Genomic DNA, 19727 nt, shown 5'->3' on the forward strand with positions numbered 1-19727 from the left:
TGTTATTGTTCCTAGTATTGCCACTCGCGCTGGGCCTTCCGGCGTGTTCGTGTCTGCGTGCTTGCCAGTCATCCACCCAACTTGCTTGCTAGGCAGCGCTTCTTTGCTGCTGCGGCGGCTTTGTCACTCTCAGCTCGAAGCTGTATCTGTCTGCATTGCGTTGATGGTTGCCGTATAGGTTAGAGGACTTGCCTCGAGCCTTCGCCACGCCCCGCCCCGCGTTAGACCGGTTCCAGCTTTGATGGTTTGGCACACTCTGGCGGTCGGCTAGCAGGTCGCCAGTAAAGCAGCAGCTAGCGAGGCCTGGCCCGGTTTGCCAGTCTGATGGTGCTGCTACTACTGTTGCCGCCGCCGCCGCCACCGCCGCCGCCGCCACTATTATCACAGTTACCAGCGCCAACAGCGCCGCAGCTCGGACTGCGGTCGCCCGTGGCTGTCTGTCTGCCTGTTCGTTGTTTTCTGCCGCTGCCATCACCATATGCACTACCGTTCTCTGTTTGCCCTCTGAGCTGGCAAGCGTCTTCCCCCATGGACGAGCGACCGGCAGCAAGCGTCTCCCCATTCTCCCATTTCCATGTCTCTAGGCCTGCCTCAGTCAGGGGTCTTTCTCGTGCTGCACGCACTTCTCTCTTTCCTGCTGGGTGAGGCAGAGGCTTAGAGAGCAGAACGCTGGAGATGTCAAGGGGATGGAGTGTAAGGGGTAGTAAGTGGGATGGAGGTGGGGGACAGCATTGGTGTGTGGGGCGGAGGCAATGGGGGAAGGGAACGTTTCTGCCAAGCAGTGAACCAGCCTGGCTGTCAGCAAGCAAGCAGGCAAGCTGGCAGCGAGGCCAGCCATCCCTCTTCTTCGACGACTGCCTCCCTGGTCGTTGCCTAGTTGCTACAGGATGCCGGCGGTCGCGGTCCTGAGCGCTGTACTCGCTATCACCGTCGCTCATTCTGCTGTTACTGCCGTTGCGCTGTTCGATGGGCTGCTCACTTCGCATTGGCGTGCAACGGTGGTAGAGAGCGCGGCTCCTGTCCAGCCATTCAGCTCTGCCTATAGAGACCGCAGCCACAGGCGAAGGCAAAACAGCTGAAGTTGAGACTATTGGCTGGTTTCTGTTTGGTTGTGAGCTCGGTCGTACGCTGGTCCGTAGGTGCACTTTATGCTATAGCTCTAATATCATATAGTCTATTTATTCCGCTGCTACCACCTTCTTAATATTAAAGATGTTTGTTTTGTGACTACGTTTCTTTTTACGAATAGGACATTCAACACTGAGGGTTTTTCATTTTGTAAATCATTATACTTCTTATAATACTGCTACGGGCATACAGCTAGCAATAGGTGACAGAAACATGCCTGTAAATGTAGCTCCGAAATACCCAACTGATGTGATATAATTGTATTGTTCAATCCTGTGTGTGCAAACATGTACACATACTTAACGTAACGATTCGGTAACTTTGGGCCTCAAATCACTTTCATTTCCATGGGTGGTATTACACTTAGCATTATGAGTTGTTCGTTATTTTCATCAAGTTTCCCGCTAAAAAGCTTCCCGTCGATCGAACACCTTCTTGTTTCCGTTTATTCCTCCCGAGAGTGACGTAAAACTGCTATTGTCTTTTTCATTTATGAGCATTGTGTGGTATTTGGATCATTTTTTGCTTGTAAAAGAAGAAGGCTCGAGAACGTTCGAAGCAGTCGCTATTGTTGTTGACAGCCTTCGTTCATCGGTCCGTCGGCAATCTCTCTATTTTGTCGATCGGCCGTTGTCGTCCTCGCCAACGTCAGTGGCAGCAGTGGCGTCTGCCAGCAACTAATCTGTTAGGACGCTCGCACGCTGCACTTCGTTCCACATGCCCACCAGCACCGCCACCATCGTCACTGCTGCGGCTGTCTCGACCACAACAGTGGCCCTTTTTCGAGTGAGTCTTACATTGCTATCTCGTTCGTCTCCTCTGCGCCCTGCTGGGCCGCCTTGCTTGTCCATTGTGTTCAAAGTTCCCTTTTGCCTGCCACTTCGTCACTCCAGCTCTCTATTCGCCCTTAATACAATCTTTTTCTCAGCAGACCCCGTCCGTTCTGTCTTCCCGTACTCTTCCCTCCACATCGCCCATTCGGTTGCATGTCGTTGTCTCTGCTTTCGGCTGCCCTCGTCGATTGTCCCTTCCTTCTATCTGAAGAGAGCCCGGTGGACGCCAGCCGAATGCAGGCGAGTCTGCGAGCGATTCCGTGAGCCCTGGGTGGGTATTCGCTGTCGTTCCTGTTTTGACTCTGGGAGTCTTTCACCGTTTGTTTGCCGCTACTTCGTTGGTGCCCAACTCGTCGCCGTTGGCCGACGGGTTCACTCACAGCCGTCGGTCCCTGGCGCTAGTAATGCTGCCACAGCCACAAGGGTCCATTTCGTCGTAATTGTCGTCGTCCTGTCCTCTTGTCGACAGACCCGCATGCAGCCAGACCGGAGGCTGCTGTCGCTAGCGGCTAGGATAGTCGAGTTCGCGCTGTTTCTGCCTCTTCTCTTACTGCTTGAGCCCCTGCAACGCGGCTGAGCTCGAAGCTCGGCGCTGGACCAGGACATCCCGCCAGCGGCCGCTTGTCTAGTGCGGAAAGCACTAAGTTCCCTCCCTTCCTCAACGACTGCTGCACCAGCGCCAAGAGCAGCATCGACCGAGAAGCTCGACGAGAGCAATGGTCACCGGCGAACCAACCGCTGGTCGCCAAGCAAATCGTACCCCCACACCCATGCCCTCTGTCGTCTGTCCAGTTTTCCCCACCCATCCGGCCAGCAGCTCGCTCGACCATCGGGCTATCACCAGTGATACCATCTCGTCATAGGACGGTTGCTACTAGCCGCTGTTGCCGCCATTGCTTCCACTGCTGCTGCAGGAGTAGCAGCAGCTATGGGGGCTGCTGCCCATACGATTCGGCTCAATCGAGTCGACCCAGCTATCGTAACCCTCCGACGTCAGCGCGTGTCTGCTAGAAACGAGCGACGAATGGTAGGCAGGAGTGGGGTGAGCAACGATCAGTAACATCAGTAGCAGCGAGAAGCAATGAGCAGAAAACCCCCTAGGAATCGCGGGTGGTGATGGTGGATATTCGGCCGTTTGCTGCTACCACGAGGCAAAAGCACTCCGATCATTCGTCTGCAGCAGCACCGATCTGATGGTGATGCACCGATGCCGTCCATCGACGTATACCGGCTTCTCTTATTTCGTCCCGTTACTGGCATTTCAGTTCTTTGCTGTTGCCGTCTTTGGCGTCATTGCAACTGTCCTCAGACTCATTTCGGTCGCTCGGCGATATCCGGTCTGGGTAGCAGCAATGCTATACCCGGCGATTCTGACGATCTTGGAAAGCGGTGAGAAACGGTCGTACGAACGATAAGAAAAATGGAATCCGTCGTCAGCTCTTTTTTAGAATCGATGTATCGCTTCGTGCGTCTGTATGTCGCAGACGGACGGATGTAGACCCGGGCGGACAGATAGGAAAGGATAACGCCCTACGGCACCACTAAGGCCTGAATGAGCCGACACGGGATTGTTTGCCAATATCAGTTAGGTTCAAGCGATGGCGAATAAGCACAATGGTAGCTATATTATCACGTAACGGTGTAAACGATGATGACTCAATGAGAAGCAAAACAAATGTACTGTTTCTTTGCAAACGGATGCAAGGTACGCTCTCTAAAATTTAACATACGCGTGTCAAATTTAAATGGAAAGGCAACAAATAATGAAGAAGACGTGATGAAGAAACAAATCTTAACCGAGGACCGGGACTTTACATTTGTACTGCGGCGGAGCAATGCATGCAAGCGGTGAAACGTAACTTGTTGAGACCTTTTCGAGTGATCACCATCCTTGATCATTACCTAATTTAATTCACTTATGTTTAAAGGAGAACATTTTCCCATGAGCGCTCTAACAAATAACAGCCCAAAATTGTCATGGTGTTCTTTTTATACAGCGCTAGGTAAAGTCGACTCTTTCTATCTTGATGGGTTGCCTCAGCAGACACAAAACAATCAATTGATTGAGACGATATGCTCTTGTTCAATTGATACTAGAATATCGATAAAAACGCTGCAGGACGTTATTAACAAGCGTACAAATAGTCAGGCAGCGACTTGAAAAAAAACATACTTTCCACCTATTTTAAAAGGCACAGCGCTTTTAACGTAGAGCAGTCAAGGGGTTCGATGTGTAACTCAGCCCCTTATCGAGTACTGTGTGCATTTTCGTAGATCGTTTATTCTTTATGATTAGCTTTGAAACAGTTATCCCGTTTCGATCACTATTACTGTTTAAACAGGTACGTACACGCCTTTTGCGAGAACACAAGCCACCTTTATAAGTTCCTTCCACGATACAGAATTGGCTGTGCAGCGGTTAGCATGGAAGACATTGAAATTCTTTTTCTGCTACCCCCGGCAGCAGCACTAACCTGACGATTAAGTAGAGCTATGGTCGCAACGGCGGCATTAATAGGCTTGCTGGAGGTGATAGTGATAGCGATGGCTGTAGTAACAGGAGCGGCAGAAGCGGCGGCGGCGGCGGCGGCGGCGGCGGCGGCGATGATGGTTGCGTCTCGACTAAATGTTTGTTAGCCTCCCTTTCCTTAAGCCCTCTCCGCTTCCTTCGTGTTCTTTGCTACACTGCACATTTCCATATGACAGCCACGTGTGCGCCATGCCGCCGAACAATAATAATAACATTTGCGGCGAACTTTTAAGCGCGAAGAGCTCGTCCCTTTCGAACTTTCTCCTGCTGCTCCCGCCATAATCCACTGTGACTATTTCTGTTGCTTACTTGAATTTGCTCATTGTGAGCTATCCAAAGCCTTGTCCAAAGAAGAGTGCGCGCCTCCTTAGATACTGTCCTACAATACTAATCAGAATCATATAATTATTAGGTAACCATTTAGATACGACTACTTTGTTCTCTACGTTTTAAGAAGTTGTGAAAAAATATATCACACTATAAGGTCGAAGAGGAAATATTTAACGCGTTTTAAGTACAAGTATCAACGAACGCGAGCGCCCAAAACGAGAGAAATTAGCTTCTATATGTGTGCCGTTTCCTGCTCCTATTGCTTGGCCCGTTTAGGTCGCAACGACAATAACGTAAGGCGGCTTACGGCCGACACTCGTGGCAAAGGAAACTGTAGAGGCAAGTCTGGATAAAAGCACACGCGATTCAGGCTTACGCTTTGTCCGGAGCCGCACAAGCAGCCTCAAGCAAACAAGCAATCTTTAGGCTGCTTGCAGGCATCCATTGGCCTACGTCTGTGGCCTGGACGGCTAGCGTAACAGTCTGTGTCTTACTGCTGTTACTGTTGCCGCTATCGTCGTTGTCCTTGTGGCCGGCGTATTATAGTCACCGTTCACTGCTGCTGGATAGGTATGCTAGCAAGCTGGCGGACAAACGACAGGACACAGCGGACGGGAAACAGTTCGGGGGAGTAGGACGACGTCAAGGATCGCGACGGTGAGGGCTTGGCGGAGGGACAAGCGACGGGTGTACAGGGAATCGGGGAGTGTGGGGGAGCGAACAGGACAGCAAGGGAAAAGGCACTTTATTTCTCTCCGCACCGGGCGTCGGAGAGACTGAGGCGGCGGCTGCGCGTGCGCACAACGCTGAGACGCTGCAGGAGAAGACCGAGCTGCTGAGCAGCCGTCGAGGCTGTTGCATAGTAGCGGCAACGATAGCAGCAAGAAAGCAGGCAGGCATCGATCGCGCCGGCCCCCCGGCGCCCGTCGTGGTGTCGGACGCTGTAGGGATTGGACGCCTGCTCGTCTGTCCGTTACGCATGCCACGAAAGGCAAGAAGCATGGTGGCGCTATGTGACTGAGTAGCGAGCAGCGGCGGACAAGTCGTCAACATCCCAAAGGCAAGACCAAACAGGCATGTACACGGGTATGACGACGCTGGCGTCGTTGCTGCCCCGACCATCGCGAGCAGCTTCGTGTATATAGTCGTACTTCGTGTAGATTTCACTCGATCCTACTCTTGAGTAGGGTAGTATAGAACGAAGCAGTTTTAGCTCTGCGGCGCTAACACCAACTCCGATATTGGCAACCTCACCTCTCCTGTAACGTCCGCTGTTTTCCGTCGTGGGGTTCCGTCGCATGTCGTCTAGGCTCTTGCATATTTGTAAGTCTGTATATGACTGTTTATATAGACAGATAAGTGCCTTACGTTTTAATTATTCAGAAATAGCGAGTTTACCTTCGGTAGAAGAGACAACGTTACGCAAGCGCCGTTGAAGTACTAAGATAATGATAATACCCGTATATCCTTCGAATTAAATTGATATCTGCAAAGCTAGAGGCACGATATAATCATATACGTGTTAGGTAGTCGTGTTGGAGCAGGCAGCAAATATTGAATGTCTGTCTGCCTCCATCTATCAATGTTGAATCGTTATTATTGTTAGTTTATGATAGACCAACTGCACCCCTTCGTGATTTAGCACTATACGTTGCCCCGAGTCCAGTAATGCCGCGTCGTTTTAATGCTCCTCATCTTCCGTGACACCTGAGGCATTGTAAGCACTTGGTACTCAAACTCGCTATCGTCTCTTAGAACAACGACCATGGATGTCGATGTTGTCGTTGCCGTATTTTTTCTCTGTTCGGTGACGTCGAAGTGAGAAGCAGCGTTGCGCTGCTAGTAGCGTCGCTCTCAGTCGTATTACTACCACTCCTGTACCCCTGTTTTTCTTGTACAGTCGCTAAGCATCTTCTTTATCGTTGCTGTTGGACGGATGCCCTGGATCGACAATGATGACGTCGACCACGACGATAATCGCTGTGGACAGAGCGGCTACTGCGACGAACGCCACCAGAGAGAGACAACGGACGCGTCGCTCGGCGTTTGCATCGTCGGTCTACGCACGGACATCCGCACTCCCTTTTGTCAGTCTATCTGCTATCGCTTGATGGCGTAACTGCCTTTGCTGCTGCAGCTGCCATCGACGCCGTCGCATTAGCACCAGCATCAGCACTGGTTATATCAGGAGCCACAAACGGAGTACAGCGACGAGTCTGGCCGGCCGGCAAACTCGCTGGCGTTGCTTTCGTCGTCGGTTTCCTAGCAGTGCCTCTGTCTATCCGACAAAGACAGAAACCACTAAAGTTACAGCGGCTGCGGCAGTAGCACCAGCACGGCGCGATGCCGTGCGCGTTGACGCCGATCTCTGCAACGTTTATTGCCACCCAGCGACAGCTACAACGACGAGGACCCTATACTAATCATGGCGTGCGAGGCCGGTGGCAATTCGATCATGGAGCCGCGTTTAGCGGCGTCCATAGGTTTTGTTGGGTCGGGTCAACGCGGCTTAAGGTCGATACTTTGAACTGCATAACTGTTGTATGTCGTCTGTTGGTGTAGTCATGAGCATCTGGCACCATAGCCACCGCGATGGTCGCTGCCTATGCGATCAACGTGCTCATGGCGGAGTATATGGTGCTTGTCATCGCTATATATATATAATTTCGGAACAGAATAACTATCAGCAGTAGAGGTTGAGCGCGCGCGAGAAAACAACGGGGAGTACCACCGTGACACTGATCCGTCTCTGACCGACGCAACCAAAAGCAGCAGCAGGAGGCAACGGCGATATTGCGTAGTAAGCAGCGCGTATTGGGCAAATAGACAACAATAAACGGTTCGACCCGTTAGTCAAGGTTCGATACGAGGTATGTGAGGCCCGCTTATCTCGTCGTATTGCTTAGTTAGTTGCATCGTTTAGACCACTGCTGATGGTCGCCTTCCTGCCGCTGCAAAGGCTGTATTTTCCTCGGCCTACGGCCTCTTTTTGGGGTTCGTTTTACCTCTCGCTTCTCATCGTAACTCGGCTGCTAGGCTTTTTTTTTTATTGAATTTGAATGTTTTCTTCCTTGTTGGCGAGCGATTATTAAAGACTAAACGATTCATCAGCGGCTCATTAGGAGTAACAGCTGAGGGCATAATGCACAGCATGATAGGCTTTTCAAGGAGCTCTTCGTCGGTCACGCTTCGTATGAGTTTAGACCGTTGAGTACATTTTCTAAATGCCAGTGTACCCTCCTGCGTCGTATATCAACGCTTCGAATACAGTTAGGGATTTGGAATTGCACACGTTGTGGACCTGTTTAAACCTGTAGGTAATACGTCAAGGCAATACTTTGCTGTCGTCTTAAGGGCAAATGTAAGGAGTAGCTCCCTTGCTTAGCTGTTTGGCCTTAGCAATTACATGTTACTTCAGCGACATGCTGTACACACTAGCTTATACTGTTGTTTTTTTCCCTCAAATCCAAAATCCATTAACCTTATCAACATTTGTGATAGAATTACTACGAGACCAACGACCGTTCTGGGGCGACATCAACTTCGCAGGTGTAACCGGTTATGTCAAATTTACGTGAGTCTTAACTTTGTTATATTTTGCTGAATTGCTACGTTGAGCTTAGACAGGATTGCCCTAAAGATCTGTAAATAATAATAGTGATCTAAAGTAACATACGCGTTCTAGCAAGTCTTAAACACGTTGACGCGCAGAATGCAGTTGCCCTTATCACAGCTGGTCCGGCATAGAAACTCACGTAATCGCCATTGATTTAGATGCAGGAATTAACTTCGTTCTGAAGAAAAGTTGATTAATCAGGTTATTTCTTAGCCACACAATACACTTCTATCGTACTCGTATTCTGCATTTTCTCTGTGTATTCTCTATCGGAGGTGGTCTAGTTGGCTGCTGGTTAATTGGTGATTGGTCCCAGTGTCCTATCGTGTTGCCTATATTTTTATTTTCCTCAGTTCCGTCGGTCGACCGGCTTGAACAATACCGATTCTAGATGAAGTGTGCATTGATTATGTAGCAGTTGACGCTGGAAGGGTTGGCAATGAGAGCCGTAAGATCCTAATGTAGTTGCAGTAGTCAAAAGTGTTGGTGCATCCGTCGTGCCACCGCACGGGTGAGGTTTCGGCTTGGCATTTGTGCTCTGCCAGGCAAACGAAGTGGAGCCTAACAGGCAGCGGCGGCAGCAGCAATATTGGTCGATTGGCAGCGAATGTTGGTGGGGTAGCTTTGTCGGTCCTTCGTGTAGCCTCCAAAAAAGAGGAGGCTGCTTCTTGTGTTGGGGTAGCTGCGACGCGACTTGTGCTGCCTCGTTCGTCCGTCTATCGGCTTGAGCTTACGCTGCTGATTCAGTTGGTGTTGTTGTTACTGCTGTCGCTGGCCAATGTCGGTCTGTCGGTCTCTCGGCCTGCAAGTCGGCCCCGGGCGTCCGTTGCCTCTGCTGCCATCATCGTCGTCGTCCGCCCCACGCCCATCTAGTAATACCAAGCAGCAGCAGGCAAAGAGAAAGCAGAGAGTCTCCCAAAGACGAGGACGACGACGCGCGGGGGTCGTCGTCGGCAAGAAGGGAGAAAAGAGGAGGCGCTCTTTGGCAGAGGGCGGGGGGGGGGACCAAACCATAAGGGTTGTGTGGCTGGGGTGAGCACGGGGGAATGACGGTGGTGACGACGCTGGCAGTGGTGGTAGTGACGATGGTGTTGGTGCTGGGGTCCCGGCAACAGCAACAGCAAGCGGCAGACGGCAGCAGGGTGCTGGTAGAAGGGGAGTCAGTCATGAAGACCCCAGCTCTATCGTACGGGAAGGGATGGGGGGCATGGTGGCTGGTAGAAGCAGCCGTGGGTTGGGGACGACGAGGTCCGGTAGGGAACAAGTTGGGCGAAACGGCAGGCCGAGTGGGGGGTGATGGTGGGGAGCAGAGGGCAACCGAGGGGCCCTGACTTGTCGGATAAGACGTCCAGGCGCAGGCAGACAAGCAAGCAGAGCGGCTGTACAGTCGGTCTCAGCTTCCGACGGCCATAGAAACTCACAACCACTAGCGTAAAGCGTAGGGGTGAGGCAAGCAAGTAAACGAGCGAACGAGCCAGCGAACGATAGCGGAGCCGAGTGCAGAGTACAGCAGCTGAGAGCAGCATAGCGGAGGCGGCAGCAGCAACCTAACGGAACGCAGAGTCGACCGACCGACCGACCGACCGGACGAGGCAAGCGCAGACGAGTCGACCGAGCTGCACAGCAGAAAGGCGGTAGTAGCCCCTCGGCGCGGACTCGCGCTCCGCCGGCGCCTCCACCGCCGCCGCCACGGCCGCCGCCGCTGCTGCCGCGCCACCCGCAGCGCCGCCACTCACTGCCACTGGAAGCAGCAGCGAGCGAGCGAGCAGCGAACTGCTGCAGCCGAAGAGCAGCCCCGAACAGCAGCGGCCGAACAGCTGAACGCAGCAGCAACCGACAGCGCCGCACAACGCAGCGAGTCGCCGCGTCGGCCCCATCGAGAGAGACGAGCGTCGACGGACGACGACGACCAGCCGCTGGCTGCTTGCTGGCAGCAGAGTTGAGCAAACCGCTGGGTCGCTTGCTTGCTTAGCAAGCAGTCGGCCAGAGAGCCGGTCGCTCTCGACAGCTCATAATAGCGGCTGGCTGCAGCGAACGACGATGAGCCAGTCGCCACCAGCCTCGTTGCATGTCGTCGTCTCTCTGTCTGTCTGTATACTCTAACCGCAATACGCTGCTCGGCGACGGCAACGGTGGTGGCGGCGGCGGCGGCGGCGGCATCTCGGCTGACTGCGCTGGCGACTCTGACAGCCCCGGCACGACGATGAGTTCGACGAGCGAGCGACGAACGAATTGACGCTGCTACAGCAACAAAAGTGGCGGCTCGCTGCTGCTACTACTACTGCTACCGCTGGAAAAGTACCTACGACGTTGCGTGCTGTAGAAACTCACGCGCGCGTCTACAGTCACTGCCGTCCAAAGTCGTCGTGTCCATATTGCACGCCCCAAAGCACAGCCACTGGTGCTCTCGAGCGGCGTTCTCGTTTGGCGCAGGCGCCGGTCGTTTAACCGCTCGGTCTATACAATAATCCAACGGAACGCCAGAACGAGACTCATCGCAATCGACGACACTCGGCGAACTAGATTTACCACTCTGCTGTGCTGTGCTTATCCAGTATACGTATCGTGTTGGAGCGCATTGTGAGTGTAGGTGTGAGCGTTGGGCGTCTGTGCGTCAACACCGAGATCGCCAAACGCGTTCGTCGTCAGACGTTCTTAGTAGTTAGTAGCGACCGTTGTATCATTGGCGCAAACTAGCTAACGACTAGCCGCCGAGCGAATCGCCATAGGAAACGCCGTCAGCGCAGTGTAATTAGCCGGAGTCAGCTGCAGTAGCAGCTGCGTTAGAACGTTAACAGCGACAATGTAAGCATATCGTTATCGTGGCCGTTTGAAACACTACTAGCCAGTCCCGGCAAGGCAAGACCACTAGGTAACAAGCATTGCTAACGGTGTAGCCGATTTATTTCTAAATTCTCTATTCTTTACAACTGATAGACATGGGACACAATGGTGAAATCGGTAAGCAGCTTGGAGCATGCATTTATACTAGTATTAGACCTCGAGCCCGTTTGAGCGCATGTTCTTATCATCTCCTTAGTATAAGTGCTGTTATCAGTAACTGACGTGATCGTTGTTATTATTATTGTTGTTGTTTGTGTTAGTATAGCGAGAGAGGCAAAGATACAGAGAGAGCCACCGTTTCGTCTTGGCACCGTCTGTGACTACGAGCCGCAAATTGAAGAACTATCGACTGAGGTGGCAGCAGCAGCAGCAGCAGCAGCAGCAGAGGAGCGTAAATCAACATCCTCTCAAGAACGGAATCGAAAAAGCTAAAAAAAAAACAAAAAGAACCACGAAAGTGCTACTGTTGTAGACATCTCTGAGTGCGTAGGTGGCCGAAAACGGTTTTCCCTAGAAATACGAGCCGGCAAAATCGATCAACGAAACGCAATGTATCATGTTGGGTTCGACGTGCAAGCCCACTAGCAACGAAATAGCCGTTGCTCGGTACATTATGTACTGAATACATAGTCAGCAGTAACTACAATAGCAATCGCATTGCTCCAATTTGATTTCCTCCGTCCACCGATACCCCATTGGTCCCGGTGGACGACGTCGACGCCGCACAGACATAGAAGATCCATAGAGAGCAGTTGGGTCGAATTACCACTTCTGCGGCGTCTCTGTCTGTCCAGCGCGCTGCTGAGTTAGTCGATGTCGACTTAAAAGAACGGATGTTTCATCACGCGTCGATAGTACATATCGTTTAGCCAGAAACACCACTGGCTTCTGTCCTCCCGCGGCGTCTGTTTACGTGTCACCGTAGCTTAGTTTTTGTTCCAAGCAGCGTAGCTAGGCATACTTCTCCGTATATATAATAACAATAATACATAGCTTGATTACAACGACAACTTCGGATCGTCGCAGATGCTTCGCAGTCTACTGACGACAGAATCGATGGAGACGGAGGTGGTCGACGCCGACGTCGGCTGCAACGAAGAGGTGGATCAGGCGTCATCCGGTGCGAACGACGACAATGCAGCGTCAGCGGCGACGATCAACGTAAGCGGCGGCAGCAGCGGCCACAGCAGTGGCGGAGAGATGGCCGACTCAGAGATGAAGGAGGAGATCGTCGAGGAGGAGGTAGTTTCGCCAGAAGGGGAGGTCGACCTAGCGAACGCGGCAGATGCCGCTGACGGTGATGCTGACGGCGAAGGGGAGGCGGCTGATGCCGACGCCGCTAGCGAGCCCGAGGCGGCGCCCGCGTCAGCGACAGCCGGAGCCAGCGGTGCTGGTGGTACCCCAACCGGCGGAAACGGTGGGGGTGGTGCAAGGAAGGACAAATCGAAAGGAATTGGACCCGTGTACCACACACCCGGCTCGAATATGAAACTCATTAAGCTGGTTCGCAAAGAACCCTGTCTGTGGGACCCCCGACACGTGCAATACAGGTGAGTTAATCGAATCCTGTCTAACATTTTATTAATTTCGATTCATTTTCTAGTTCGAACCAGTAGAAAACTACCTATATAAGTAAAACGGGTATTTATTCATGAATTGACATGAGAAGAATCGAGCCTAGAGTTTATCGAGCGCCACCAAGAAAAAATCGTTGAGAAGTTGTCATGTTATTATTTGTGTTAATTTTAATATTTTTTCTTCTCTTGGCTTTATCACGCTGATCCTTCTGATTACTCTACCTTACATTCTTTTCGATCGACTTGCAACAATTTTATTATTATAAAATGAGGAAAAAAGTTTTAAAATCCGTCTTACGATCGGCATATCACTACGATTCCTTTAACATGTCCTTAATTACGGTCGCGCTCTGTGACCGATTTTAAACGAAACTCTGCTCCGTTCTGTCCGGCAGTCATGATCCTCTTCTTGCAACTATTTACAATTTAATTATATTTTTTTTATTCGTAAGTTCTGAATGTTGCTGTCCAATGGATCCAATTCGATCGCAGACACCCAGTATTACTTGTCTAACTGCGCGTACTTCTGAAGCTTAAATGGCTCGATGTTCGAGGTAGCGGTTCCTGCATGAACACTCACGGAGTCGATAATACTATTTATGTCTCTTGAACGATGCTTTAATTAGCTGTCTTCCATCAATCCTGGTCTTCATATTTGATAGGTTTTAGGATTCAGTATTCAGCCAGCATTTGCTGTTATCGTTTTTGCAATGGCCAATTACTCTCCGCTTTTAAATCGTGCAATAAAATTGCTATCGCCCATACATAGACATACACATACACACGTACGAATACGGCCGATACGCCGCCGCATTTATAATTTTTATTTTTACACAACTTGTTTCTAAGGAAAAGAAGCACGAGAGTAAAGATAAGATAAGCGAAGACAAAGGGCAGCAAGAGTTGGGTAATTGAAGAGCAACGCAAGATGTTGTTGCGCTGCGTCCATTTGGTTACTTTCCGCGTCGCTAACACAACCAATCTAGAATAACTTCAATCCTAGTGAGTTTTATCCTATTGGATTGTCACGGTTGTATATACGCGTGAGGCTACTACGAGAGCGGTTAGGACTAAAATGCTTTTTCTTTGATAACACAGAGCAGTATGTAATAGTGGGTTTTCCGCCTCGGGCTGTTTCGTGCTGCTAGCTATGGCGAGCGTTCGAGTCGATGTGATCACTAGGATCATGAGTACTACAAGCTTTAAGTTTTCGTCGGTTCCTCGTTTCGTTCGTTACTTACCAAAGCAAAACCAACGATAATCTTTCCCTTTTCTCTATTTACTTTGCACTACTTTGTCAAGGCACATGCTGCAATAGTTCGTCGTCATAGCCTGCCGCAGCTGCTATTACCGCAGTTGCTATTGCCGCCGCCGCCGCCGCCTGCACATCGCTGACGCTACCGTTATCGTCATCGTTGTCAACGGAAAAAGTAGTAATGCCAGTAGCATTTCATCCCACCCGTAGACCCATCAGCAGGCGCAGGCCGTTGCAGCAGCACGTCACTGGAACACTAGCGACGTACTGCTGCCGTCGGCTGATGACGGCGTTCATTGCGGCGTTTGATAGATCACCAGCCGTTGTATGACTGTATCATTATTGCCATTACTATCGACTACGCCAGCACCACTGGCAGCGACGGCATTCAAAGCGATAGCCAATAGCCGAGCCACCAGCAACAGGAACGCGTCTGTTTACGCGTCTGGCCGTCGGGGCGCCTGCCAGCCAGGCGCTCGGTTTCTCGCTAGCTCGGTGCTGCGCGAGACCTGCCAGTGATGGCGAAGCCAATCGCGAAACTCCGTTGATCACCGCCACCGATGTGATGACGATCACAGCAAACCATAGTGGAGTAGACAAGTACTCGAGCAGTTGACCGATCAGACGGCAAGTCGTCATTACTGCTCGCTAGTTGCTGGGTATCGCCCGCTTGTAGCAGCCTGAGGAAACAAGCTGGCGAGGAGCCGCAGAGTAAAGCGTCAAGAACGCTTGCTCAAGAGCGGCAGGTCCGGCGCGTCGCCGGCCCGCGACTTAGAGATTGACTCCCTCTGGACGTGAGAGGAAGCTACATAGTAATAGCAATATTTATTTTGGTAGAAGTAGTAGCAGCAGCAGTAACTATGGTACGGACGTGCGTAGCTAGCGTCGAACGACCGCCATCAGGGGAAGTACTGGATCTTGACAACCAGCAACGATACAACCGTATGTGCCGCTTGGCTCGTGAAAATGACCCGTCAGCTTACAATTGAGCAGTTTTAGTGTGGCCTATAGCTTCGTGCAGGATAAATGTACCGCCCGCTAGTACGGGTGTGGAGGCTACAAAGAACTAGGGACAGGCAACGGTCGACCAATGTCATCGGTCGCGTAGATAATTAAAGGCGATCGGACGTAGGGAAACGAGCAGTTTCTAGCAGTAACGGCATCTATCTGACTGTGGTAAAAGTAAATTATGATAAGGAATATGTGTATTATGCATGAGGATGTCGACTACATGCAAACACATGCTCGTGCAGGCCTGGGAAGCTTAGTATTTAGCATATTGCAAAGCTATCCGCATGAGCGATTCGCGCGAGCCGACCTAACCATTATTGTTATAACATAAGTTGTTTAGTTGTAATTCCTGTCTGACCTTTCGATTAGGCAGTATTTTCACGTCACCACCACTAAATTCCTCTTGTTTCAAGTCCGAAACCACTGCCAGGTATTTCGACATACCCCCAGCGCTCGTTGCCGATCCTTTTACTAATAACCCCTTCTGTTTCGGTCGTTAACGGCGTTTCAGCAGTCTCTTTTTATACTCATCGATTGCGATAACCCTAGCATCGGTAACTTAGCAGTTAGCAATCGCTAGAAATTCCGAGAACGTATTAACAAGCTAACAAACAGTAGTGCTGATAGCGCCGTTCCATGACAGCATGTCGACGCACGCGGTCTGGATGGCACCGGATGGCTAGAATCGCCTGTCGCAAAGGTGACCTCAGTGCCTCGCCGCATGAGAAGTTGAGCAATAGAAATCATTATGTCTCCTCGTCGTCACCCCGTGGTAGCGGTTGTGGCCGGTGCAGGTGGGCAACATGCAGAACATTGTTACGGTTGCCGACATCCCTTTAACAGAAGGGCAGCTGTGGCAACGCTGATCACGGCAACAGCAGTGACGAAGACACTGAACGTAAAAGCAACCCAACGATATTCTTGCGACAACAACTTAATCGGTCGCTGGTGACTTATTGTGGCCAGTAGCGTTTGGCAACCCATTGTTGAAGCAACAGCTGCAGTAGAAAGCAGTGGCAATCCTGTTGCTTTGTAGCAACTGTTTTGTCACCAATCCCCTGCCACTTTAATTCTCTTCCTCCCTCGCCTTCATGCTGAATTTGATTCGTTTTCCGTGTTTGTCTGTGTAACACGACTGCTTTCGACGTTGCGTTCGACCTCTGACCGCAAAATCCCCGTACCTTAATCCCCGCTTGCTTACGTCGCTTAAGCGGATCGATTAGAAGTCAGCGCAGACTTGCAACCATTGTTGTTATTGTTGCTGTTGTTGTCGTCGTCGTCGTCGTCGACGTTTCTATGTGGTCGTCATGGTAAATTGGTATTAGACCAAGCGACTCTATTGATCACTACAAATTTACCATGGCGTCTACTGCCTAAATAGAACAGATATAGAAAAACGCCAACTAGACGCGTTTCCTATGCCATGGGACTGTTACTGCCGTTGGCATTGCTCAATGGCAATCACCAACCCGAATGTCAAGCAGGCGACCGTACGTCGGCGGAACGGCGATAACACTGACCATGATATCGCCGAGTTGAATACCTCCTCTGAGACTGGGGTGGGCGTACGGCTGGTTAGGGAGCTATCGATGGTGCATTGTATGGCCGTCAACGATGTAGCGAGTCTGTATCTGCGCGACAAGGCCTCATAAGCTACGCAGCTAGTAGAGGTAGGATAGTAGCAGGTTAATAGGTAAATAGTCTGGTTAGTTAGCAGGTGGGTGACGCACCCATTGCCACTGTTGGCGGTCAACAGCAGCTGGATAGGTAGCTACTGAACGCGGTTGTACGGGATCAGAGGGGGGTGTGACCAAACGAGCGGGCGGCAAACCCATAGCGGACGAATGAGCAAGCGAGCGAACAGCGAATGGGCAACAAAGTCGTCGATTCAGCTCGACTCGACCCAATATCAACATCATTCTGCCTAACGTTGCAGTGTTCTCTGCGTCTCTCCATCCGTTGTTGGCTATCGTTGTCGGCTGTCGGTGGCTAACGGGCGCTGCAGTCGCGGCCGCTGCTGCCATCGGCGCTACTGCCACCAATCCGACCGCTGCATCGAATGAGACAACGCGGAACTTTGCGGCGACCGAATCATCGCCAGCGGCATTAATGCCGTCGGTCGTAGAGCCAGCCAAGCGCCTGTCGGGCGCGGCTCTGTTCGGGGCGTGGGTGGTGGCGATGGTCGTGGCAGCCGTGAGGTGGTCGTCGTGGTCGTGGCATGCCAAAGAACGGGGATGAGCAGCGTCAGCGGCTGGCCTGGGTGAGTCAGGTTCAGTAGCCCTATTGCTGCTGCTACCGCTGGCTTGCTGCATGCGCCTGCGCGGCCAGCGAGTCAGCAGGCATACTCGAAGGGGCGGCAGCAGCAGCAGCAGCAGCAGCAGCAGCAGCAGTAGCAGCAGCAGGACTGTGCGTCTGAGCGACTGGCATTTGTTCGCTTGCGCGCTCGCTTGTGCGCCTGTTGGCTGCGGCTTCGCAGCACAGCCCGGGCAGTACAGTCGGACTACATCGGAGCGAACGGACATCACCACCTCTACAACCGCCGGCCGGGCTCTCTGACTGCTGCGCGGTATCTGCCTACTTGCCTTCCTTTCAGCCAGTCTGCCTGCCTGTAAGCTCGCTTGGTCAGGCAATCGTTTGGTCGTTCCGCTGACAGGGCGGCCGGTCCTTCGTTTAACGGCCAGCTCGCTGCTGGCCGAGCAGCCAACAACTAGCGACCGTCGAGGAAACGAGCAGGACTGCTGGGGTTCCGCAGTCCCTGGACAGCAGCCTGCCCGCCCGCCTGCCTGCCTGCCTGGCTAACTCCTGGAGCGGCTGCTGCTGCTGCATGGGAGCGAGAAACGAGCGTGGGATTCTCGAGCTACAACCAGCCGAGAAGAGTCTGGTGATGGTCGTAGTGGAATCGCACGACCCCCAACAGACTCCTTCTACTGATATCCCCCCCCCCCCTTGCCTCGCCATCGTCTCCCTATCCAATCCCCTATCCAAGCGACGAGTCACCATTGCTATAACCCACCCACGACTTCTAGAGCCCCCTCGACGTTGCGCCGACACTGCCCCGCCGGCTGCCATCCATGTGTGTGCTTCGACCGTCTCCTAGATAGGAAAAAAGGGAGAAGCTTCTCTGGCGAGTTCTGTGTGGCAGCCAAGCTGACGTAGGTGCCTAGATGTTGACACTTTTCTGTTTTTTGTTTTACCGTTGGCTCTACTTTTTTTTCCTCCTCTGAGACTGGGGTGGGCGTACGGCTGGTTAGGGAGCTATCGATGGTGCATTGTATGGCCGTCAACGATGTAGCGAGTCTGTATCTGCGCGACAAGGCCTCATAAGCTACGCAGCTAGTAGAGGTAGGATAGTAGCAGGTTAATAGGTAAATAGTCTGGTTAGTTAGCAGGTGGGTGACGCACCCATTGCCACTGTTGGCGGTCAACAGCAGCTGGATAGGTAGCTACTGAACGCGGTTGTACGGGATCAGAGGGGGGTGTGACCAAACGAGCGGGCGGCAAACCCATAGCGGACGAATGAGCAAGCGAGCGAACAGCGAATGGGCAACAAAGTCGTCGATTCAGCTCGACTCGACCCAATATCAACATCATTCTGCCTAACGTTGCAGTGTTCTCTGCGTCTCTCCATCCGTTGTTGGCTATCGTTGTCGGCTGTCGGTGGCTAACGGGCGCTGCAGTCGCGGCCGCTGCTGCCATCGGCGCTACTGCCACCAATCCGACCGCTGCATCGAATGAGACAACGCGGAACTTTGCGGCGACCGAATCATCGCCAGCGGCATTAATGCCGTCGGTCGTAGAGCCAGCCAAGCGCCTGTCGGGCGCGGCTCTGTTCGGGGCGTGGGTGGTGGCGATGGTCGTGGCAGCCGTGAGGTGGTCGTCGTGGTCGTGGCATGCCAAAGAACGGGGATGAGCAGCGTCAGCGGCTGGCCTGGGTGAGTCAGGTTCAGTAGCCCTATTGCTGCTGCTACCGCTGGCTTGCTGCATGCGCCTGCGCGGCCAGCGAGTCAGCAGGCATACTCGAAGGGGCGGCAGCAGCAGCAGCAGCAGCAGCAGCAGCAGCAGTAGCAGCAGCAGGACTGTGCGTCTGAGCGACTGGCATTTGTTCGCTTGCGCGCTCGCTTGTGCGCCTGTTGGCTGCGGCTTCGCAGCACAGCCCGGGCAGTACAGTCGGACTACATCGGAGCGAACGGACATCACCACCTCTACAACCGCCGGCCGGGCTCTCTGACTGCTGCGCGGTATCTGCCTACTTGCCTTCCTTTCAGCCAGTCTGCCTGCCTGTAAGCTCGCTTGGTCAGGCAATCGTTTGGTCGTTCCGCTGACAGGGCGGCCGGTCCTTCGTTTAACGGCCAGCTCGCTGCTGGCCGAGCAGCCAACAACTAGCGACCGTCGAGGAAACGAGCAGGACTGCTGGGGTTCCGCAGTCCCTGGACAGCAGCCTGCCCGCCCGCCTGCCTGCCTGCCTGGCTAACTCCTGGAGCGGCTGCTGCTGCTGCATGGGAGCGAGAAACGAGCGTGGGATTCTCGAGCTACAACCAGCCGAGAAGAGTCTGGTGATGGTCGTAGTGGAATCGCACGACCCCCAACAGACTCCTTCTACTGA

General features: G+C 52.5%; 1 protein-coding gene across 9 annotated transcripts in view; it reads left to right on the forward strand.

The window, feature by feature from the left end:
• Window positions 1–19727, forward strand: part of LOC111247181 (uncharacterized) — a 32832-nt gene that overhangs the window by 3696 nt on the left and 9409 nt on the right. For 2 of the 9 annotated variants that reach the window (XM_086983322.1, XM_022797826.2), the window contains exon 2: window positions 12308–12831. In XM_086983322.1, the coding sequence (XP_086839448.1) occupies window positions 12308–12831 (524 nt within the window). Of the gene's footprint in view, window positions 1–9745; window positions 11243–11541; window positions 12832–19727 lie in introns of those variants that run through there. The other 7 variants (XM_086983323.1, XM_086983324.1, XM_022797824.2 and 4 more) reach the window with 5 other exon arrangements.

The sequence above is a fragment of the Varroa destructor genome, unplaced genomic scaffold (genome assembly GCF_002443255.2).
Source record: "Varroa destructor unplaced genomic scaffold, Vdes_3.0 BEIS01000003.1, whole genome shotgun sequence".
Classification (NCBI taxonomy): Eukaryota; Metazoa; Arthropoda; class Arachnida; order Mesostigmata; family Varroidae; genus Varroa; species Varroa destructor.